The 21540-nt window shown below is 41.8% G+C and overlaps 1 protein-coding gene across 19 annotated transcripts in view; it reads left to right on the top strand.

The window, feature by feature from the left end:
* PTPRF (protein tyrosine phosphatase receptor type F) overlaps positions 1-21540 on the top strand; it is a 374760-nt gene that overhangs the window by 161466 nt on the left and 191754 nt on the right. For all 19 annotated transcript variants that reach the window (XM_026790433.2, XM_014276090.3, XM_014276085.3 and 16 more), the window contains exon 4: positions 19346-19491. In XM_026790433.2, coding sequence (XP_026646234.2) covers positions 19346-19491 — 146 coding nt within the window. The remainder of the gene's footprint in view (positions 1-19345; positions 19492-21540) is intronic.

The raw sequence follows: 21540 nt of genomic DNA, 5'->3' as shown, positions 1-21540 counted from the left end.
TCCAGCATGTAGGTTATTACCTGGAGATTGCAGATGGGCACTTCTGCTGTCTTTGCAGAGCCCCTTCCCTGTTCCAGAGAGCAAGGAGCTAGCCATTATGAGAGGACAGCAAATACCCTTGTCTGTACACCCTGAGGGATGGCTAATCAAGGAGGACTCTTTCACAAATGATAGACTTGACTAATTCTGCCTCTTGTTATCGCTGGAGGTTCCCAGAACTGCCAGGAAAAAGTCAGAGTTCTGAGATCAGGTGGTCGTTGCACATTGACAGTTTCTCTTGTCAGTGCTCAGCCTTAAGTCCTTGTCAGTCTAATCATTGCCTGCTGACTTGTACATAAACCTCCATGAAAATCTCGTTGTACCACACTGTGTCTAACACAGACTGCTAAACTTTCCCCTTCTGCATGCAAAACAAAGTGGTTTTATCAAGTTGAAAAGCAGTAATAGCTCAGCTTTTCCAGGGAGGAGTTGGGAGTTCTGACCATTAAATGCAGTTTCTTCAAAGGCGGGCAGAAAAAAAGATGGAATGGTGCTTTGGTTTTGTTGGTGCTGTTTGAATACCCCCATCAGTGCATCCTGCTCCAAATGTTTCTCTAGAATCTCCCCCATACTGGGGTTAGTAGGCCAGCAACACCCTTATTTGTCAAATTGGCAAGAATGTCACATGCCTTGTGTGTAAGAGTGAGAATTGTCATTGCTCACCTCTTGATACTAAGAGATCTGATTATAACATGGTGTTGAAAGTTCACCTTTTGGTATCCATGAATTATCTCTTGAACCTGTATGTGAGGGGGAATTAGAAATGTCTGTAAGAGCTGGCTACAATGGGAAATGAAAGAGCACTTGAGAAATCAAGAAGAAAGATCTGTTTATATGAAAAACATGCAATATATTGCCTATTGCATTTAGTTCTTGTGATGGTGTCAGAATCTAAATAGTTTAGTTTCTCATGGGCAAAATTAAAGTAATTCTTGTGTTAGAGGGAAAATATTGTCTGCTGTTTGCTGCTGGCAGCAGAACCTGGTCTTTCCCTACTTCCATGGTCTCATCCAGTGGGTTGGGGAGCTGCTAAAAGCAGTTTCCTGAAAATCAAGGCTTGGCAGCACTAGCCTCTGTATGCTGCTGCTCTTACTCACCACATGGCTCTTGATAGTGTATGAACAGTCAAAAATAAGTAAAAATACACTGATGCAAAGAGTTAATGGAATCGCCAGGCTGGGATAGTGGTCTCCTGCTTTCATTTTTTCATGTCAGAACTGATAAAGTTTGTTGCAGTCATCATTCACTTTTGATTAAGTGATACAGCCTTCTTTTGAGCATTTTATATCTCAGATGTCAACCTCTCTTTTTGCAGTGACAAAGAGCTGGTTTAGTATATCCAAAAAAAGGCAAAATCTATTGTTTGTGGCTCTAAAATGCTCAGTTACTTGATTACTTATTGGAAGTTGCAACTGGGATTCATTTGATGCATAGACTTAACATAATAACTGAATGTAAATAGATGTGATGTGTTGAAACAGAAGTGGGAAGTGTCTTTCAAAGTGTTTAAATGTTAGTAGTGTGTGTAGCACTATTGTACCACTACGTAGTGGGAGCCCTATTGAACCACTTTCCCTTTAGAGTGCCAGGGATTCTGAAATTGTAACAATTGTAACCCCCACATTTAGTGATGCGCGGTGTGAGCTTCGGTAAATGCAGCAGAGGAATTGTTTGTCTCGCAACCAGTAGAGCAGGGAAAATAAATAGTAGAAATCTGATTAAAAAATAAATAGAAGATGTGTTGTCTAGCCGAAGGTGTGAGGAATATGACAAGCACCAGGGAATAACACTGTTCCAGGGTACCTGAGAATAACACTCTTCAGGGGCTTGCCATTCCCTGAGCTAGGGTTGCAAGATGTGAAAACATTGGAAATAATTGTAAGTGAAGTTTTTTTGGAAGGGATGTGGCTGCTAGTCAAGTAATATTTCTGTGTAAGAGAGATAAATTTGCAGGTTGATATCCTGCACTGTTCATATGGTCTGGGAGGTATTGTAAGAAGTCATCTTTCATTAGCAATGGTCATACTTTATGCTTACAACAGAGAGCTTGTAGATGATTCTGAACACAATTGAAACATTGGGGAGCTGGACTGACTCCTAAATGTAGCCCTTCCTGCTAAAGGCAGGTAGCAAAAAATATTATCTTCTGATGAGGAAAGGAGTGCAGCATCATGGGCTGGTGTCTGGGCACACAATACACTGGTAGTGAGCTGGCTGAGGGGATTCTGGAGCCCCAGATGTGCCAGGCAAGGTGGGAGGAGATGGGTTTGTCTGGCCTTAGGATGAGATGGATGCAAGTGGGACCTCACTGCTCTCTTCAGCTGCCTGATGGGAATGGGTGGAGCAAAGAGTGTAGAGCAGGAGTAGTCAGGCTCTTCTGGCGGGTTTGTGGTGATGTGATGAGAGCCAACAGAGACATAAGCTCCAACATGGGAAATAGTGATAAGCTATAATAATAATTTTTTTTAAAAACTCCCTTGCCATGAAGATGGCCAAGCATCATACCAGAGCCCCAGGGATGTTTTGGAATGGTCACTGTTGAAAATACTCCAAGCTTCACTGAATAGGGCCCCAGGAAGCCTGATCCAGCTTCGCAGTTGAACCCAGCTTTGAAGTTGGCACTGCTTTAAGTGGATATTTGGAAAGGCTGACCTCCAGAAGTCCCTTCCAAACTGAATTGTTGTACGAATCAGAAGCTCTTGACATGCTTAAAACTGTGCCAGGGAGTGTGTGTGTGTGTGCACAGAATGTATACGATGAAACAAATTCAATGTCCGTTTTGTTTAATTTCTTTTGTTATTTAATCCACTGCATTTGATTGCACTCCAGTTTTTCTTTTATCTTTGAGACATACGGATGGAGTAGAGCTCAGTGTTTGTTGAAACCAGTCCCTGCTGCTGCAACATGCATCCAACCATGTCGAGGAATCCAATTAATAAGTCTATTGATGTGGTGATTAGCTATGTTTGAAAATAGTGGGTTTGTTTATTTAAACATGGGCTCTGATGGATGCATGCAGAGTGTCTGCCATCTTTAGTCATCCAGTTGCTCAATAGCTGTCATAATAGATAAGTTTAGCAGAGATGAGGTGGAAAGACAGAGGAGATTGTATTGAAGTTCTCTATTAATAATTGAAATAAGCTTTTCTTCTTGGAGGGCAGAGCAGACTGGAGGAGGCTGTTTAACAAGGTGGTCTTCTCTCATTCCTCAGAGCTCCTGAGGTTCAGCTCTACATCACCACTGCTCAGGTGATCTGGTGCTGGGGAGGGTTCCACTTCAAGCAGGAGCTTATACTGGGACCTCTTGAGGTCCCTGCCCAGCTATGGTTTTAGGATTGAGTGGAGTCTTTTCCATTAAGAATGGAAGAAAATAGTTTGCATTTTCTCCCCTTTCTCCTGTATATTGTTGCAGAAGTGGTTCCAGGCTCCATGGAGACAGTTATATCCGATCCAACTTTTATTTGTGCTGCATATTTTTCCACCCTTTTCAAGTGCACCTGTCAGAAGGTATCTGAAAACACACAGTTTTCTCAAGTGACTAGGACAAGAATATTTTAGGAAGCTGTCACTTACTTAGGTGAGAGGAAATACAGTCAAGTTTATTTCAGCATTTGCTCTGTTTTCCAGCCTGGCCTATAGCATGGGACATGAGGGTTCAGGATGTCATTACTGGCAAGCAGAGCACATTCTGGATTCTTGGTGGTGGATGGGAAGAGCTGAGCTGCTCTTGGAACAGTGAATGTCTTGCTCTTTCAGAAAGCAGTTATCTCAGCAGCATGATCTTTCTTGGGTGTTTGTTACCAAAAGTTAAGGGAAGATGATAGAAACAACACCACTTGTCTCCTCCTAAATTCCTGATACTAAAAAACTGCAAGCATCTAGTATTTACTTAGGATATACTGGCTAAGGTTTAATAATACAATTTTCTCTGAATTTATTTAGAAAGTTAGCAGAAGGACAGAAAAAAGCAAGTTCGAGGAAGTGTGTGTCACTACTACTGCTTTGCTATGGCTTCCTCCAGATAACAGCCCTTTTAAAACTCTTTATGCAGGGTTTTCCTTGTTTCTTTCATAAATGAAATGGCCTTCTCAACGTTAAAGAAAACACAGTGAAACACAAAAGGTTTGCAGTACTCTGAGTCATTTAGCTGCATTCATTCTCTTTAAGTCATGCCAAAATGGCAACAAACCTGAATTTTAAGGAAACTTCAGAATTCTGAAAGAGGAATTACAGAGCAGATGTCCCAAACAGTTGAGATCTGATTCCTCAACAAAATGATAAGAGTTGGAAGAGAGAAGGGGTGTAAAAAGGATATGTTTCTCATTAATCCTGCTTGTCAAGTCCTAAATTCAGGTTTCTCCTTCCTGTGCAATTGCAAACTCACACTTGGGCAGCAGTGAAGCGGCGATGAAGCTGTTTCTGTCCTCCTTCCTTTCTGTAGCACGCTTGACAATGTGTGACAGTCCTGCATACAATTTAAGCTGTTTTAATTTTAGCAGTCAGCATTCTGACTGATCTTTTCAAGAATCATTATTCCAGGAAGGAATAAAGACACCACATCTCTGCATTCAAGAAGGAAATAAGAATCAGAAGAACACCTCCTGAGTTTTTCTGAAGTTCCAAGGTCTGTGTTAAAGAACTGCTGTCCTTCTGCCCTGGGTTTCCTAACCAGTCAGCTGTTCTGCTATCCAGAAGGGATTCCACGAAGGGTGAGCTTGGTTGCAAGCCAGCCCATCAGTGCCTAATGGCATTATGTGCAGTGTGGATATAGTCAGAAACCACTCTGCATGAATTACATACATGGGTGCCTGTTAATACAGTAAGAGCAGCACTAATATTGCTCTATATAATTTCGTGAAGTTCAGTTATTCATAGGTGGAGCCCCAAATTAGCAAAACAAAAGTGCCTGTAACATTAATAATTGTCACAGCAGTCTGAAAGATGAATCCCTGTCTGTTGCAGTGTCACTGCTGAATTTCTAGTACTTGCAATGGGGCTTTCTGATACTTGGAATTTAAAAGGCTGGCCCCCAAATACAATTTGGTGCAACTCAATGAAAGCACTTAATAAACTTTAAGATGCCAGGAGTAGGAGACTGTCTTTCCTTAGGGTGGTGGACTGGTGTGTCACTTCTCTCTGAGATGTGGTATGTGATGGCTTCAAAAAACCAAGGCAGTTGGAAGTTTTAAGTTAATGTGTGATTAATTTCCATACTGTCATCATCCTTTTTCAAACCTTTAATTCATATGCCAGCTTTATCACTAGTAATAGTAGTAAAATGCTTGGCTGAAGGAAATGTGCATCTCGGATTATGACTGGTGATTTGGGGGATTTCAGCACTTTGCAAATCGTGTTGTCAGCCTTGGTTTTATGCTCTAAGCACACAGAATGTGGGCAACTGCTCTTGTGCTGGTGGCCTTGTTCTCCCAGATTACCATTCATCTGTTTTTCTATCTTTATCTCACATTTAATTATCTGAGATTATATTCTAGCAACGCTGAATTACGTGTTCTGTATGACGCGACAGCATCGTTTTGAATTTGCACAGTAACCATGCCTTTGAGGCTGCTCGCGAGTCATGAATAAACTTTTTTGTTCCATAACCATGGAACAAAATGGAGATCCGGACATGTACTTGAATATGCAAGTGCAAGGATAAGTTTCTAAGTAGTCTTGTTAACAAACACTTCTTGCACATGATCAGCAGAACTGCAAGTTTTCTTGAAGCTTGAAATGGTGTTTCATGAGGACATTATAAATGTGATCTTATAAATTAAACTAAGACTGAATGGGTTCTTGGTTCATTTTAAGTTACACAGAACAATTAACAAAAGCCATATCCAGCTGCATAAGTTAATTAAAAAAAAAAAAAAAGAGGGAGTGAGAAAATAAGGTGATGGGAAGATGATGAATGGTGATCTCAAGATGCCCAAGCCCAAATGCATGTTTTTAATAAGATGACGGTGATAAAGTGTTATGGAGTCTGTCAGAAGAAAGTATGAAGCAAATTCAAAGAATTCTACACAAATCAACACACAGTATCTTTTTCTCTTTTGTTTTGGTTGTTTGGCACTTTTTTTTTTTAATGAGATCTCTAGTCTGTGGAGTCTCAGGGGTTATGTAAGACAGAAACATTTTACTGTTTTAAGAAGGGCGTAAAAATGGGTCTGAGGAACATTTTGGAGGAAGGAGAGAAAGGCACAGAGATGGAACATAACCTCTTTCAGCTGAAGGATTGTGTTTAGTGTGCAAACAAGTGAATATGAGTGACAACAAATGACTCTAAAAACCAGTCTGTTTCCCCACAATGTTTCCAAGACCATAATTTTGGAACTGTTTTCCAGTGAGAAGAGTGGTTTAAACTCAAACCTGTTTTAAGCTGATGCATGTTCCCTTTACAGAAGAGGTTGTGCTCTGCAGCCCTGGGGAGGCCATGGGACAGGACTGGACTTGAGAGCCTCTTCCAGCCCTCTGTGTCTGTACATTTTGGCTGTCCCATGTCATGCTTGCTCTGACAAGCTTCAGTGCTCAGTTGCTGCTGCTTAGTGTTTGTGTTTCAAATTCCTCTTTGATAACACTGACAGGCAACAACCCATTTGATACTCTGTTGGTGTAACTAATTCCAGCTCAGCAAATGGGGAGCCCCCCTTTGATAAACATGTATTCTTGGAGAACACAAGCAGAGTTGGCAGGCACCTACCTTCAAGTCAGACTTTAAAACACAACATGAAAATCAGAGATTGGTGATAGGCAGGGGATTATTCCTGCATGGGTAATTCTTAAGCAAGATCCATTTTCCTATATAAAGGTATGCTCTTTTCACTGTTAATAGACCTGAGCGACTAATAAAATTCACTCGAGGCAGGCATAATTGGGCAGGCTCTTTTGTCTCATCCTGTTCTTTCTAGGCTGTGTTACGGTGTAGCAATATGCTGACTTGCAGAAGGTTCAGAAAGGCTGACATTCTTTCAAGCCTCAGATTCACAGAGTTTTATGTTTCATCCCAGTGTATGTCCTTCACAAAACATACTGGGATGTCGTATCCCCCAGGTGAAACACTGCCTTCTTTCTCTTGCATGCAAAGCCTAAGAGGTGCAGTTAACTTTCTCTGAGGTAGCTTGTCATCCTCTTTGCAGGTCTGGATTTCAGTTCAGCAAATTGAGTGTGAAGCCAGGAACTTTGGGACTCAGTCAACAAAGCAACAATGGGTGAAAGAGACTTAGACACAGCAATCTAGGAGTCAAATTTGTTTTCTGAGTGTATCCTCTGTAGTCTCCACAAAAAGCTTAAAACCAAGCTGAACCTTGCAGGTTTGACATCCATGTGTGTGTCCCTTAAGTTTGTAGCATGTGATAGTTTTGTCTGGCAGTGAGAATGAAATTAAGTGGTGTAGGCAAATACACTTCTGGCAAATACAAATATGGCAAATCTCTGTAAGCAGCATGCTTGTCTTCTCGCTCTTGTGGTTGTGCAACCTTCCATGTGTTCATCCCCAAACCTGAGATGCACAAACATCTTTCCAGGCTGCCTGGTAGCTACAGATTTAACATGCACTTCTTTCCTGTTTTTAACTTTTAAGTAAAGTTTGTTTCTGGGTAGCAGGCAGTGTTCTGGCTTGGTGAGAATAAAGCACACTGAAATACCCCCTCCTTGATGGAATATATATGCTGCCTTGCCAAGATACCTGCTGCAGTGGTGATATTAACTGGTTTTCCCTTTTCCCAGAGACACAGATATTGTCAGAGGTGCTGAGAAAGAGATAATTCATGATGTGGTAGATTTTTCTCCCTTAGACAGATGAGTCCCTGCATGCTGTGGAGCCTGTGGCATAGCTGGGTTCCCCAGCAGCCCCAGTGGCACCCACTGGGGTGGCTCCCCAGCCTTTCCTCGGCAGTGCACCCTCCAGCCTGTACACACATCCTCAGCCAGCTCTGGAAGTTCCAGCTCAGCACCTTGTGGTCCCATTACCTGATCTGCCAGGCTTCAGGGTAAACCTGGTGGCCACAGCAACTTTGTGCAGCGTGGTAAATGGTAACTTCTCCATGTGCACTTTGGCTTTCTGCATTTCTTGCAACTCTGTGCATAATTGGGTAAAATAATGTAAAAGTTTTGTGCAAGTAAAAGGCCACAGAAAAATACAATCTGGAACTGTGCCTGGTAGCTGGAGATGTAAGAAATTCAGTTTAGAAGCTGAGGCTGAGCTGATTGTCTACACAGAGGAAAGTTATTAAAGTGAAAAGAGGTTTTCATTTTATCAGTTAAATTCATAACACAGCAAGGAATAGGTGCTAGAAAACTTAAACCAAGAATGCAGCGAACATGAAGGTGATTAATTTTGACGTTTTTCTAGAACTCAGTCCTTTCTGAACCAGAAAGCCCTAGGTGGTGGAGGGAACAAGGCACCTCCTGGCATGAAGCACCTGCCCTGCTCTGTGCACAGGGCAGAGCTGGGTTGTGGCAGCTGTAAAACTCTAAATCTCTGACATCTGCCACTGATTCTCTTTACTGTGGGTAAAGAGACATCCATATGGTTGTATGGAATCAGAGATTTTCCACCTGCATACAGAGTCATTCTGGGAGAGCTCAGGGATGGATCCTGGACAGGGCACAGTGGCTTCTGGAGTTTTCCTGGCTCTGGAGCACCTCAGTGTCCCTGCAGCCCCCAGGCACTGCGCAGCGTGGCTGTGGCACTCTGTGCAGTCCTTGTCTGCCCAATGTGCAGGGTTGCAATTGCTCAGCAGCCCCCTGTAGCACAGTCTGGCTGCCAGGTGGAGGTGATAGCCCTGATGTTGAAATTCTGCTCAAAGAGCTTTTCAGGTGTGTGAGGCTCTGTGCCTTCATTGCAAAAGTACTTCATTACTGGGTAAAAAATGCTCAGTGATGTCTCCCAGAAGTGCTCAAACCTTAATTTTTGAACCTCTATCCAAGCTTCCAAAGAGACTGACTTGGAGGAAGCTTTTTAATGGGGAAATAGACCTGTTTTTCAGGGAATTTCAGGAAAGACTGTATCAAAACTATTGAGACCCTGAGATGAGCTTCCTTGCTTAGAACATGGTGCTGATCACACCAGGGTTGTGGGCTTAATACCTGTGTGGGCCATTCACTTAAGAGTTGGACTTGATGATCCTGGTGGGTCCCTTTGAACTCAGAACATTGTGTGATCTACTTTTTTCTTTCCCCCACTTGAGAGTATTTTGCTTGGATACCTAGGTCCATGCTCTGGCAACATTTAAATGTGGAAGTTACATTTCTTGGATTTCTGCAGGCTGTACTACAGCTGCTGCATGATGAAAGAATTGACACAAATAGAAAAAAAAATAAATTAGTGTATTACAGAAGTGCCAGCATGCACTTGCTATCATTAAGCAGAAAGTCTTCGTCTTTACCAGTAGATGAGGCAAGAATTTGGTTCATTACTATGGGAGGAGGACAGAGCAACATACAGTGGCATTAAAATGAAATGCAGGTCCCTTCCTGAGAGCCCAGAATGCCTTTGCTTTAGTTACAAATATTCTGAAGAGATCATTTACTCTGGCTCCCAGTTCTGATAGAATCATTCTACTATGGTATCTGTTTACAAAATAAGGTTTGCACTTGCTTTTAATTCTTAAAAGCAGAGGAAAAACCTGAACTTGGCAAAGCCTTTTGAACTGCTGAATCAAGAACTAGCTGCTTAGAAAAAAAAGGGATTAAAACCTTTTAATCCTTTTGTGTAAAAAAAAAAAAAAAAAGTGTTTAATGTGGTAGGCATGCTGGCAAAATTAATTTTCATATTTTTTCAAGCACAAGATTTCAGTTTTGTCTGTTTCCTGGTTCTGCATATCTTAGCGGGTTCTTTACACTATGCAATATGCTTTATTAACTTTGAAGTTTTGAAGAAATTTGCAAATAACAAAATTCAGATATGGAAGGAAAGGTAAGTTCCTAGGAGCAGGCACAGCTGTTCTGTGCTGCATTAGGCAGTGTGCTGATGACTTGATTTTCGAGTCCCTTAGAAGGGGGTTCTGTCCCTTGTACATTTTGTGTGCAAGAGAGAGGCAGCCTGAATTCAGGTACTGAATTGTGTGTATGATTAAATGAATGTTCTATATGTATGCATTTGAAAGCCCCTAAGTGAATGTTGTGTAAATGGTGATAATTGGAGACTGTCTCCCTGCAGTCCTTTCTCAGGCTGAATAAGGTCTAAGGCCAAAGGCCCAAATGCTTAATTGTATTAAACACAGAGGCTGAAAAATTTATTAACTCAGAAAGTGTGTATTACCAAGTTAATTGGAAGCGCCTTTAAGCTATTACCAGGTGGAAATTTGACTTCAGGTTTCAGTTTTAAATTAAAGCAGAAAACCATTCTGTGAGGCTGCTGGAAGGTCTGCAGTTAGAGCAGTGCTTCTCTCTCTCCTTTGTTTTTCTGCTCTGTGTAATGCTGGGTATAAATGCTGGGAAGTTAAAGCTGAACCCATATATAGCTCTGGCTTTTCCCCAAAATATGTAAAAGGCTGCACACACAAGCTGTGAGTGCTCTAGGGAAATGTAAAAGCAGAAGATGGAAACGAAGGCAACCTCAGGTTCTAGAAGGATGTTTTACTGGACTGCCTTTCTGCTTTGTTTTTAATCAGTATTCTTCAGTTGTAAGCAGGACTGCTTTATGCTTCTTGGAATATTTTTCTTTTTTGGTTACGTGTTATTTCAGGTATTGAAAGCAAGTAAGAATGATGTCATAGCAGAGGGATTGATTGATTTATTTCCCCCCACCCCCTTCCCATGGATGAGAGTCAGTCAAAGCCCAGGGATTAGCCAGAGTTAGGGATTTTCTTACTAAGATGTAAAGCAGCTCACACTGATAGCTAGCCAGGCACTTTGAGAAAGACATTGCAATTACAACAGCCTGGAAAAATAACGGAGAAAATTTGCCACCCTGTGTGCAAAATCTGTAGGCCCCCTGCAGATGTGATATGGAGAAAAACCACCTCCCCACTGTGTTAGGTCTAAGTTGTCTGCATAAAACTCCACAAATAAATCAGCACCCAGAATGTGCTTTGCACAGCATCCTCCTGTGATGGCTGCCTGAGACAATTCTGGTTCAGTATCGTCAGTTAATTTTAGGCGTTTAAACTTTGTCAACGATTTCCATGATTCATAAAGAGACAGAATTAGAAATTTACTAAAGTGCAATACTATGATGACAGGCTGTTGCTGTAGTTTATTAATATCCTGTAATCATAGCCTTTACACTTGAATGAGCTAATGGCTTTTAACCCATATTGCTGTGGAATAAGCAGGTTTATCCAAATACCATCATTTAACAGGGAAGGCTGAGTTTCTGTTGGTGAAGTTTGATGTATATGTAACTGTCCAGACATGAACTAGAAGTACACAGGGCACAGGAGGTTTTAAGATGTTTCTTCAAGAATAAAAATAAAATTACTTGATTTTTGCTTAAACTTGTGAGTATAAATCCTGTGTTGGCAAAAGGGAAAAGAGAGCTTGAAAATGCCTGTCTGGCCTTTAGCCTGGGCTTATGCTCAGGAAAGAGCCTCTTTGCCAAGATGGTGAAGAAGCAGGAGTTGAAGATTGTCAGAATTTCCGACCATCAGTCATTACAAACACTGATAAACATGTATGTTTAACTTTACATGTATCCTTGCACTAAAATGAGTGCCTTGAATCTTAGTTCCGTGTGTTTCCTGCTGGTGCTTAGGAAGAGGCACAGCTTCTGCTGAATGACTGCTTTTGTTGTTTTTGTAATGTGATTTTTTTTTTTTTTACTAAAAGTTACAGAGGTCATTGAACATGTTAAAAGATCTACTTATTGGAGTTTTGGATATCAATCATTCACTTTATTTGATTTCATTCTGTACAAACTCAGAAGTTATCTCTGAGTAACTTCATGGAAGTCAGGAGGAGGCAGCAAGGAGAAATGCAACTTGCTCTGAGATAATGTTTGTAGATTTGATTATCATGGACATTCACACTTGAAGCTGGAAAACTCAACCACTAAAATCGGATTGAAATAGCACAATCATTTGTCCTAGCTGTTGGGAATCTCTTAAGCATTAAAACAAAATAGGATCATAAAAAAAGAGGCAATATGCAGGTAACGTGAGGTAACGTGTAATTCAGATTGATCTGAGGATTGTGTTGAATTCGGAGTGCCATTTTCTGTGATTGGGGTGCTATTAAGTGTTTTTTTAAAGTGAAAGGGAGAAAGGGTTATGATCCATATCCTGGATAAAAAGAAAATTGTGCAAGTATCTGAGCATGCAACACCCCACCACATGCATTTGCATTTATTTAATAAGTACTTTGCACCAAACAATAAAGAACAGAAGTTTCATTTACAAAGTGCTGTCATCTTAGGGAAATAAAACCAAAATAGGAGAAATAAGGAATGAATTAGGATTGTGCTCACTGAGACCCACAGAGGCTTTACTAAGCTGTTGTTAAAGAAATGTTATTACAAAGCTCACACAGGCTCTTCCTACGTATAAATTATCCAAGAATAAAAAGTGCAAGTTTGAAAAATTGTATTTTGCCAAGCAGTATTCCTGCTAATCACAAATGGGCAGGAACTACATTCAAATAATGGTGGGTATATTGCAAGGAAAGCATAAGGATGCTAAACATAAGGATAGCTGAGGAGCCCACTGACTTGTCTCCTGCCCTGCAATGGATGCTTAGGAGAAGAATCACTGATCAGCTTTCTCCAGAGTATCTTTCCAGTAGGCATCCATCCATGCACAGAAATCAATCACCCAGGATCATAAAGGAACCCTAGAAATACTGTATAGCTGTATCTAAAAGCTTGGACCACCTTTGTCTTCTAGACCACTTCATTTCCACTTCAAAGTCAGTCATGAACACGAGAAGGTCTGTGTCATTGTTGGTTCCTTCCCAGTGTTATAACTGAGCCACATCATCATTTTCCACATATTCGTCCTGACAGCAGCCTTGTGAGAACAGCAGGTTAGTTTTACAAAGGAAGGTGAGGCACGGTTGTGCCTTTGTGTATGTGACAGGGAAGGTTAAAGGCAGGGATTTAAACCTGAATTTCATAATTTCCAGGCTCAGGAACTGATTTCATTGTGATCTGTTCATTCCGGTGTCAGTAATTTCCTAATTTTCATTTAGGCCTGGCACCTAAATAAGATTTCCTATGCCTATTGTATGTCCTTATCCAGTTCATCTTATATTGCAACTGTAATTTTTTTTGTTCACAGAGGAGTCTGCTTCCAATCTTAATTTAGCTCAAGTCGTAAAAGCTTTCAGATAAAAATATAAGCTTCCCTCTCCTACAACACGAGTCTTATTTTTGGCTGCCCATCTATTTAGAGTAGTGAGAACTTGTATCATGAGGACACAGATTTTTTTATTCAAAATCTCTCACAGCAGGTGGGTGTTCATAGAACACTTAATTGTAGACATGTTCAAGAATACATTCTTCCTCAGACCTCTGTGTGACCCTTTGGAAAAATGGCATCCACAAGAACAGAAGGAGCATTATGTTGCCAGTCTCTGAATTAAAATTTTTGAATGAGGAATATTTCATGTGGGTGCTAAATCCTGAAAATGCATCCAGATTCCATTTAATTTTCCCATTTATTTTAAGAAAATGACAGGTCTTTGAAATAAAACAAGTTAACATTTGTGTGTATTATTACAAGGAAACATATTTTATGTGACAATTGTGCGCTTAATGCGTATCAAAATGCAAGCATCTGTGCTAATTACCCAGGACCCAGCATTGTTTTTCAAGGATCTGGCTGGTATTCAAGTCAGGTAGTGCAGATTGTGTGTTACTCCTCAAAGACCATGGTTCACATAAAAGACACTTTGCCAAGTTAGAGGGAGGCTACACCTCTGTCCTCAGCCTTGAAGGAAATCTGACAAGAGACACTTTTCTCCCTGGGAAAGTCCTTTGGGTTCACTAAGAAGCTGTGCAGCCTAAAAACAGCACATGTGAAAGTGACTCTGAACTTAATCTGCTAAAGAGAAGAAAACCTGGGAAAGGGAACTGAAATTTTACTCGTCTGCTACAGATGTTTGGTAGGGCAGATTTTAAAACAGGTGCTGAGGTGCATTCCTGATTTATAAGAATTGTTTCACAACAAATTTTCCAGAATACCAGGGAACAGCAGTGATTTTATATATAACGTACAGGTGAGAGAGGCATCTTCATGGCTGTGCCTGGCTCTGAAATATCCTGCAGGAAATGTGTCAGTGGCTCTCCAGGATACCTGAGGTTGTCTTTGAGGGCTTCAGGTTCCCCTCCCAAGCCCCTCACACTGTTTTGCAGGGAAGGGCAGACAACAGCCATATTGGTTAGAGCATACCTGACTGTCTCTGGCTTTCTTTGCACGTTCTTGCTGACCTTTTAGAATATAATTCAAAGGAGCTTTTCTTTTGAACCCTTCACACACCCAGCTCAGGACACTGCATGAGTTTTCTGCTATTTTTCCAGGATAGCTCAGTGTAGAGCACTGTGTACCTAAATCTCTGCAAGCATCTCGTGCATGCCATGAGGCCCTCTTTGGGATTCACTTTACAGGATTATCCACAGATCTGTGCTTGCTCGGCAAGTGGCTTTTTCAACATTACCAAATGTGGAAGGAAAGTCCTTTTCTTCTGAAATGTTGGGTTTTTTTGTTTTAATTTCTCAATGGAGAGCATGTCTGAGCAAGTTGTTATTTTTCTGCCCCCAGCCAAATAAGATGAAGTCAGTTTCTTACAAGAGAAAGAAATACTCTATTTGTTACAGTCTTCCTCCTCAGAACTGTGTTGTTCCCATAAGCTTTCTAGAATAATTTCGTTTTGAGCAAAGGCAAACAGAGAAAATTTCAGCCAAGAAGGTGAAAGTTTTCCCATTCTCCTGCCTGAAGCTTGTGAGTGAATAGAAATGAGAGCAGTGACTTCTATTCCTGGTGTAATGAGGAGCAAGAATTAGTTCAGAGTGTGAGGCCTGAAAGTGCTCCAGGTATCTGTCACCAAGCAGAGAGGCCAGGGAGAGAAAGACTGGAGTAGTTTGGACTGGTGGGATCTGTGCCAGTCTGGAGTTGTTACTCCATGTGCTGGAGTGAGTGAAGGTGGGTGTGATGGGCACCCAGCCATCCAGCGCCTCTCCCTGCTGTCATCCAGCACTTCCTCAGGAGGCTCTCTCAAGCTGGTAGTTCAGAGATTTGTCTTTGAAACACAATAGGTCTTCTTCCTTTCCCCCTACCCCTTCAGCTTTCAACAGAAAATTTACAGATTTGATCCATAGGTTATCAGGGAAAGGATAGGTTATCACTGCAAAAGACACTTCAGCTCCTTGTATTTATATGCAGCATGTTTGAGTGATAAACAGTTAAATTAAAACTTCATACTTTCATAATCTTCTATGGACCCTCTGCTCATTTTGAATTTAAGGAGGGGGGAAAGGACATCATGTAGGTTATTCTGTGTTTTCAGTCATTCTTATTTTTTCTGACTTTTTTTCTAGGGCTACCCTGAGAGTGCAAATGCTCAAAATGGGCTAAAAAAGACAGCTTATACCATGATATGGCCCTCTGCCCAGTGTTCCCCCTCGGAGGTAACTAGTGATGGTCTCATGGCAGCTTCCTCTGGGCAGTAAAGTTAGAGAGATGTTGGTTGGAGGGGAGATGGGGAGATTGTCTAGTCCACTTAACATGCATTTTTCACAGGCACCGGGAGTTTAGTGGATACATTGTTGTGCTTGTGTTACCACTTACTGGGATGAATTTTGGGATTTACTGTAACAGTTACCAATCAGTATAAAAAATGTACTCATGCCTGATTCTATTGTCCTGAGGCCAGGACTCAGGATTATAGGTTTGCTTAATTAGTACTTTCCTTCCATTTCAAAATTTCAGGGCATAGAAATGTTTTAAATGCCTTTGTAGAAATACCTTTTCTCAGGCTGAGAATTTGGTTTATATATAGGTGTACTTCTGTGACCAGTCTTGGAGGATTTAGATTGTTTCCAGAAATCAGTGTCACTGAAATATGCAGGGGAAAAAGGTTCATTGCAACAATGTAAAATCAAGGCAGCAAGTTTTTTACCTTTTACTGCAAGTGAATGTTCAGTTTCCTTTTGTTCTGGTTTTAATAGTATTGATCTTTTTTAAATGTACAAAAGTAAAGTAAGTCTTCAGTGTATGTGCTGGGGAGTAAGTGTAAAGTTAGAGTATAATTGCATTGTATTCTTCAAGGACAAAAGTTTTTGGATTCTGCTGTATTTGCCATTTGAAAAAAATTACACTACTTTACTAAGATCACAGAGTAAATAACAGAAAATCAGAAAACCAAATCAGCTGCTGAAGTGCAATACAAGGCATCAGCTCAGCACACTGCATAGCAAAACAGTCAATCATAATGCCATCACTAGCAGCCTGAATGGTAAATTAACATTTCTCTGGAATAGATGAGAGGTGAATAAACAGAGATATATGTAAATACAAACTAAGTAGAAATAGACATGATTATAGATGAGTAAATATGTGGAATCAGCATCAGTTAAGCAAGCAGACTTAATAATTGCTTGCTGTTCATGTCAGGACAATGTGCCAAAGCCTTTAGACAGCAACCATCATGTCTTAAAAGACATTTTCTAGGGTTTGAGCACAGTCCTGGGGACTCTACACCAAGGATGGCAAAATTCAGTACACTTTTGTGAGGAATTTCTGTGGTGAGGCCAAGTCTGTGATACTCCTTCAGAGAAGCTTGTTGAGGACAGAACATGTGTATCCACTTCTGTGCTGGCCGTGCTGGAGCTGCTGTCTGCCTTTTGGCCTTTTGGAAATCAAGCTGAGCCAGCAGCAGAGGTCCAGGTCTGCAGTGCAGTGTGTCAGCTGTGAGCCCCAGATCAGCCAGGCTGGGGCTGGCTTGTCCCCACGTGGGTGTTTGGTGGCTCCCCAGCCCAGGGCACAGCCCTTGTGGAGCACTGGATGTTGCAGGTGTGGAAGGGCTTTGCTGCCTCTGCCGTGGCTGACTGCCAGCCCCCTCTGCTGTGGGGAGCCTCTGCTGCTGGGTCTCTCTCCAGGTGGTGACAACTGGTCTGGCCTCGTCCCTCACTCTGAAACCAGTGGGTTGTCCTTGGGCTGCCAGGAAATCCCTGCCTGAACGTGGTGTCTCCATGGGCTGCAGGGCAGTACCTGCTCGGGCACCTGGAGCTCCTCATGCCCCTCTGACTCGGTGCTGACAGGGGTGATTCTCACTTTTTACCTCATTCCTCACTCCTGTGAGGTGTTCTGCCTTTTCTTAACCCATTACCTCAGAGGCACCACCATGACAAGCCTGGCTGTGCCGTGCTGTGGGGCCATGGTGGGACCTCTGTGTCCAGCACAGGGCAGCCCTGGCTTCTCTTCACAAAGACCATCTGGCAGCGTACCTCAACACCCCTCACAGGCAGCGGTGCCATGTGGGAGAAGCAAGAAGCATCCTGGGCCTTTGGCAGTCTCCCTGGCCTGGGACACATGCACTGGAGCAAGGCAGAACCTGCTCTCTGGACTTGGTCAAAAGCAGGGAGGATTGAAGTACTTCACTTGGTTGAGTGGCTGTGTGTGTTGTCACACCATGCCAACTTGCCAGGACAGAGCTCAGCATAAGCAGTTAATGTGGGCTAAACCAGAAGGTGGAACTAGAGTTGAGGAGGTGCCACAGTTTCAGCCAAGTCTCCCAGGACTGCAGTTCAGGGGTGAAATTGTGCTCCACAGTTGCTGAGAGAAAGGTGCCATCTCCTGAGCTCTGCCTCGTCCTGCCCTGAGCCACTGCTCTCCATGCCCTGTATGGAAAAGTAGAAAGAAGCATCTGTGCCAGGTTAGGAGCCCAGATCTGTTCCACAGAGGCTTTGATGAGGCTGGGGCTCCTTGCAGGATTCAGGTGCCTGTGTCTGGAGGCAAGGAGGAGCAGTGAGGGGCATGAGGAGCAGAGCACTTGCCCCTGCCCTCTTCAGTCACTGCCACTGCCTGCCTGGTTTCGCTGTAACTGCAGCTGCACCCATAGAATTTAAATCTCTAATGCATTAGAAAAATGCATTTAAAGGCTGTTGTCTTTTGAGATCACTGAATTTGTATCCCTCCCAGATCAGGGAAATTCAGCCCTCAGTTTGTCCAGAGGTCAAAGCACCTGGGCTGACAGATGTCATGCCCCTCTCCCTCAGGAACACACTCATGGATGTGTCTGGAATGTGAAGGTGTGGAACCACCAGCAGCTCTGCTGGGGTCATTAGTTTGTTATCTTGGGGTTGAACAGGTTTCTTCTTTTACTCAGGCTCCTTTCTACCTGCCAGCAGCTGTCTCTGACCTGTTTATAAGTCAGGTTCTTCTTTGAGGTGGTTGATCAGAATTGTATTTGAAACATGGCCGTAGTGTGACCTGTGTGTGGAATGGCATCATGGGTGGACTCTGTTAACTCTTCCTGTGGAGTTAAATGTTTTAGTGCTTTATAGGAATATGGGATGATCAAATGCTTCTCATGAGGACAAAGCAGTGTTTCAAGATGATCCTCAGATCACATAGTGCAAAGTTTTCCCATACAGGAGAATAATACAACCATTCAACCTGGATGCATAGTTTTATCTATCTGAATCTGTTATGTAAATCTCGAAGACACAGCTCTATTTTCATGAGTTTTTTAATTGATTATTTAAATGTTATTTGATACTTTTTTATTTTATTATTTTTGCCAAGTCTTTCATGCCTGAATGCTATTTCGGTTTCTTTTCTGACTTTCCTTTCTAGTGATTAGTTTCTTAACAAGCATAGGCTAGCCTCTGCAGGTTTCCAGATACTTAAACTGTTGGATTTTTATGTCAGTCCACATTTAAAATGAAACTAAAAGTTGTTATTTGTATACTTAAAGCTGTATCTGTTAATTTTTATGGATGCGTTAACCGCTTTCAGTTAAACTAATGTCAAGATACGGTACATTTCATAGTTTGGTGTGTCAGCTGTTCTGTAATTGCCAGTGCTGTGAGCATGGTATAAATCTGCAAAAATCCATTTATTAAAAAATAAACTGTAAAATGGTTCCAAATTGTCATATACCTGAATGAATGCCCAGGAGGCAGGGGGGAGCCTTCTATTGCCCTCATTTATAGGCAAGCCAGATGGACTTTATCCATTTCAGGAGAAAAAGGTACTCAAGCAGAAACTGTCCTTGTCATGCTGCAGTCTGCACTGAATTTGTGTGTCTGAGGCCATTCAACCTGGATTTGTAGCAAGAGCACCAGTTACCTTATAATTGAGATTAACATGACACATTCCATGCTTATCTGATGTTATGTCCTGATGGGGGTGATTTGGTTATTTTTCCAGGCAAGCCAACGTTTATGAAGGCTCCTGAAGATCAGATTGGGATTTCTGGAGGAGTGGCCTCTTTTGTGTGTCAGGCAACAGGAGAGCCCAAACCTCGTATCACGTGGATGAAGAAGGGGAAGAAAGTCAGTTCTCAGCGGTTTGAGGTAATTACCAAAAGAAAACAAAAACCAACAGAAAACCCAAACCTGAAAATTTGGTGATCAATCTAATCCTCACAGGTCTTAATTGCACAGTTATCATCACTGCAACCTGGGTATCTCTTCATCACTACAATACAGAGTGTAAAGCTTTAGTGTAAAGCAAGTTTCCTTCCCTGCAGCAATGCAATCTGTGGAGCAGGTGGTGTCCTTTGAGCAGGATGCTGGAAACACACCAACAGGACATCCTCCTTCACATGGGAGACTGGGGCTTACAGAGAGTTGGATGGCAGATAAGAGCTGGATCTAGCAGTATTTTTCTCTTTTCATTGTCAGAATTTATAAGGCAGCTCTTTGACCTGCAATCCTCAGTTGAATTCAAAAGTGAGATACCAAAACACTACTGGAAATCTTTTTAAGTGATGGCTATTGCCATCCCTCCCCCCAAAGGTACTTGGAAGGGGAATGGTGAAGGGTTAATTGATGTCCCTGTGAGCTAAGTAGGAGAGAAAGGAAGGGAGAAGAGCAGGATCAGAAACATCTATGAAAAAGGGGAAATTTGGTTTATACTTTACATAGCAAATACCTTTTCACTGACTTTCTCCACCTTTTTCTCTGCATTCATTTTTGGTGTTGGGCTCCCTTCTCTAAAACTGCCCTTGCAAATGTGACCCTTCTGCAATTCTGCTGCCTTTCCTCTAATCCCCTGTCTTTGATGTTTTTGCTTTCCTGACTGGAGCACAAGATGACTTTGCTGCCCAGAATGGATTGATTCAACTCACCAATTTTAATCATGAATTCATATGTGAGCAGAAAACCTTGATTAAAGTAATCAATTTTAATCTTGTTTTACATTGCTATTTTTCCCTGGTAAAGGTTTTGTTGTATAGTAACTATCTAATTTGTAAGTAGATACAGCCATTATAGTGAATTTGGTGCTTGTTGTGGCTTACCAGAGGGCTATGCCATATTATATGCATTTATATTGGCAATTTCCCACCTTTGTTCCCATCAGTTTGGATGCATAGCTTGTGTCAGGAGATAGTGATTCTTTTTTTCCTAAGTAACTTATTAATTTTACTTCATTATTAGTCCTAATTAGGGAAAATTTGGAAGTAAATTTAAATGGAGAAAAAAATCAAATCCGTTGTACACATGCGAAGTTGTGACACAGGAGAGGTATCCATTGTTAGCAAGTTAACAACATTTTGGCCTCAGCATCTGTCTAGCCCTTAGTAGTTGTAGCTCTGTTCCTATCACACAGTGTTGGTTCAAAGGATAGTGAGGGCAAAAGAGATTTCTGCTGTTTCATCTCTTAGCTTTCTAGTCCTTATCACTGAAGTGAATTAATCTCTGTAGCTGACTTTGTCTTGTTTTAAAATTTAGCAGTAGCTCTGCCCTTTGTAAAAATTTAGTATATTGTCACAGTTTCATGTTTAATTTAAAGATAAGTGTTTTTTAAAAATTAATTCTTTAAAGTGTATTATGGTGATAGGGTGATATTCATATTTCTCTTTCTTTACCTGACTGCGTTAGGGATTTCTTCTTGAAACAGAAGGGCTATTCCTTCCAGCATGAGGAATAACAGATTTTTTAGTGGTCTTGGTTACCTTTTGATTTCTTCCTATTTCTCCCGTCACTGCAGAGTCTTGTGGTGCATTGTTTTCCTCCTTCCTGTTCTCTCTTTTGATCTTCACACTGTGGGAAGTGCTCCTAAACAGGCCCTTGAAAATGGGGTGAAGGTTTTGCATGGGGGTAGCAGCCCTAGGCTGACATCCATGTCTGGAACGGAGGATCCTTTAAGTCTCTTCAGGTCCCCCTCAGTTCCCTAGGGACAGAAGTGGGTGGCATCTGCCTCTCCCTCATGCTGTCACTGTGCACATCAGGTGGTATTTCCAACTTTTGCTGCACTCTGTAATAGGAGCGGGGTGAGTTTGGCATTAACAGTGGCTTGAGGCTGTGCCTTCACAGCCCTGCAGTTATGAAATAGTGTATAGTGATCCAGCTGCAAACTAATAAATACCTTTTTCTTCCATGTATAAGTCAGAGTAATGC

The sequence above is a fragment of the Zonotrichia albicollis genome, chromosome 8 (assembly GCF_047830755.1).
Source record: "Zonotrichia albicollis isolate bZonAlb1 chromosome 8, bZonAlb1.hap1, whole genome shotgun sequence".
NCBI lineage: Eukaryota > Metazoa > Chordata > Aves > Passeriformes > Passerellidae > Zonotrichia > Zonotrichia albicollis.
The sequence above is the reverse complement of the archived record's forward strand: the minus strand, read 5'-3'. Positions and strand labels throughout refer to the sequence as shown.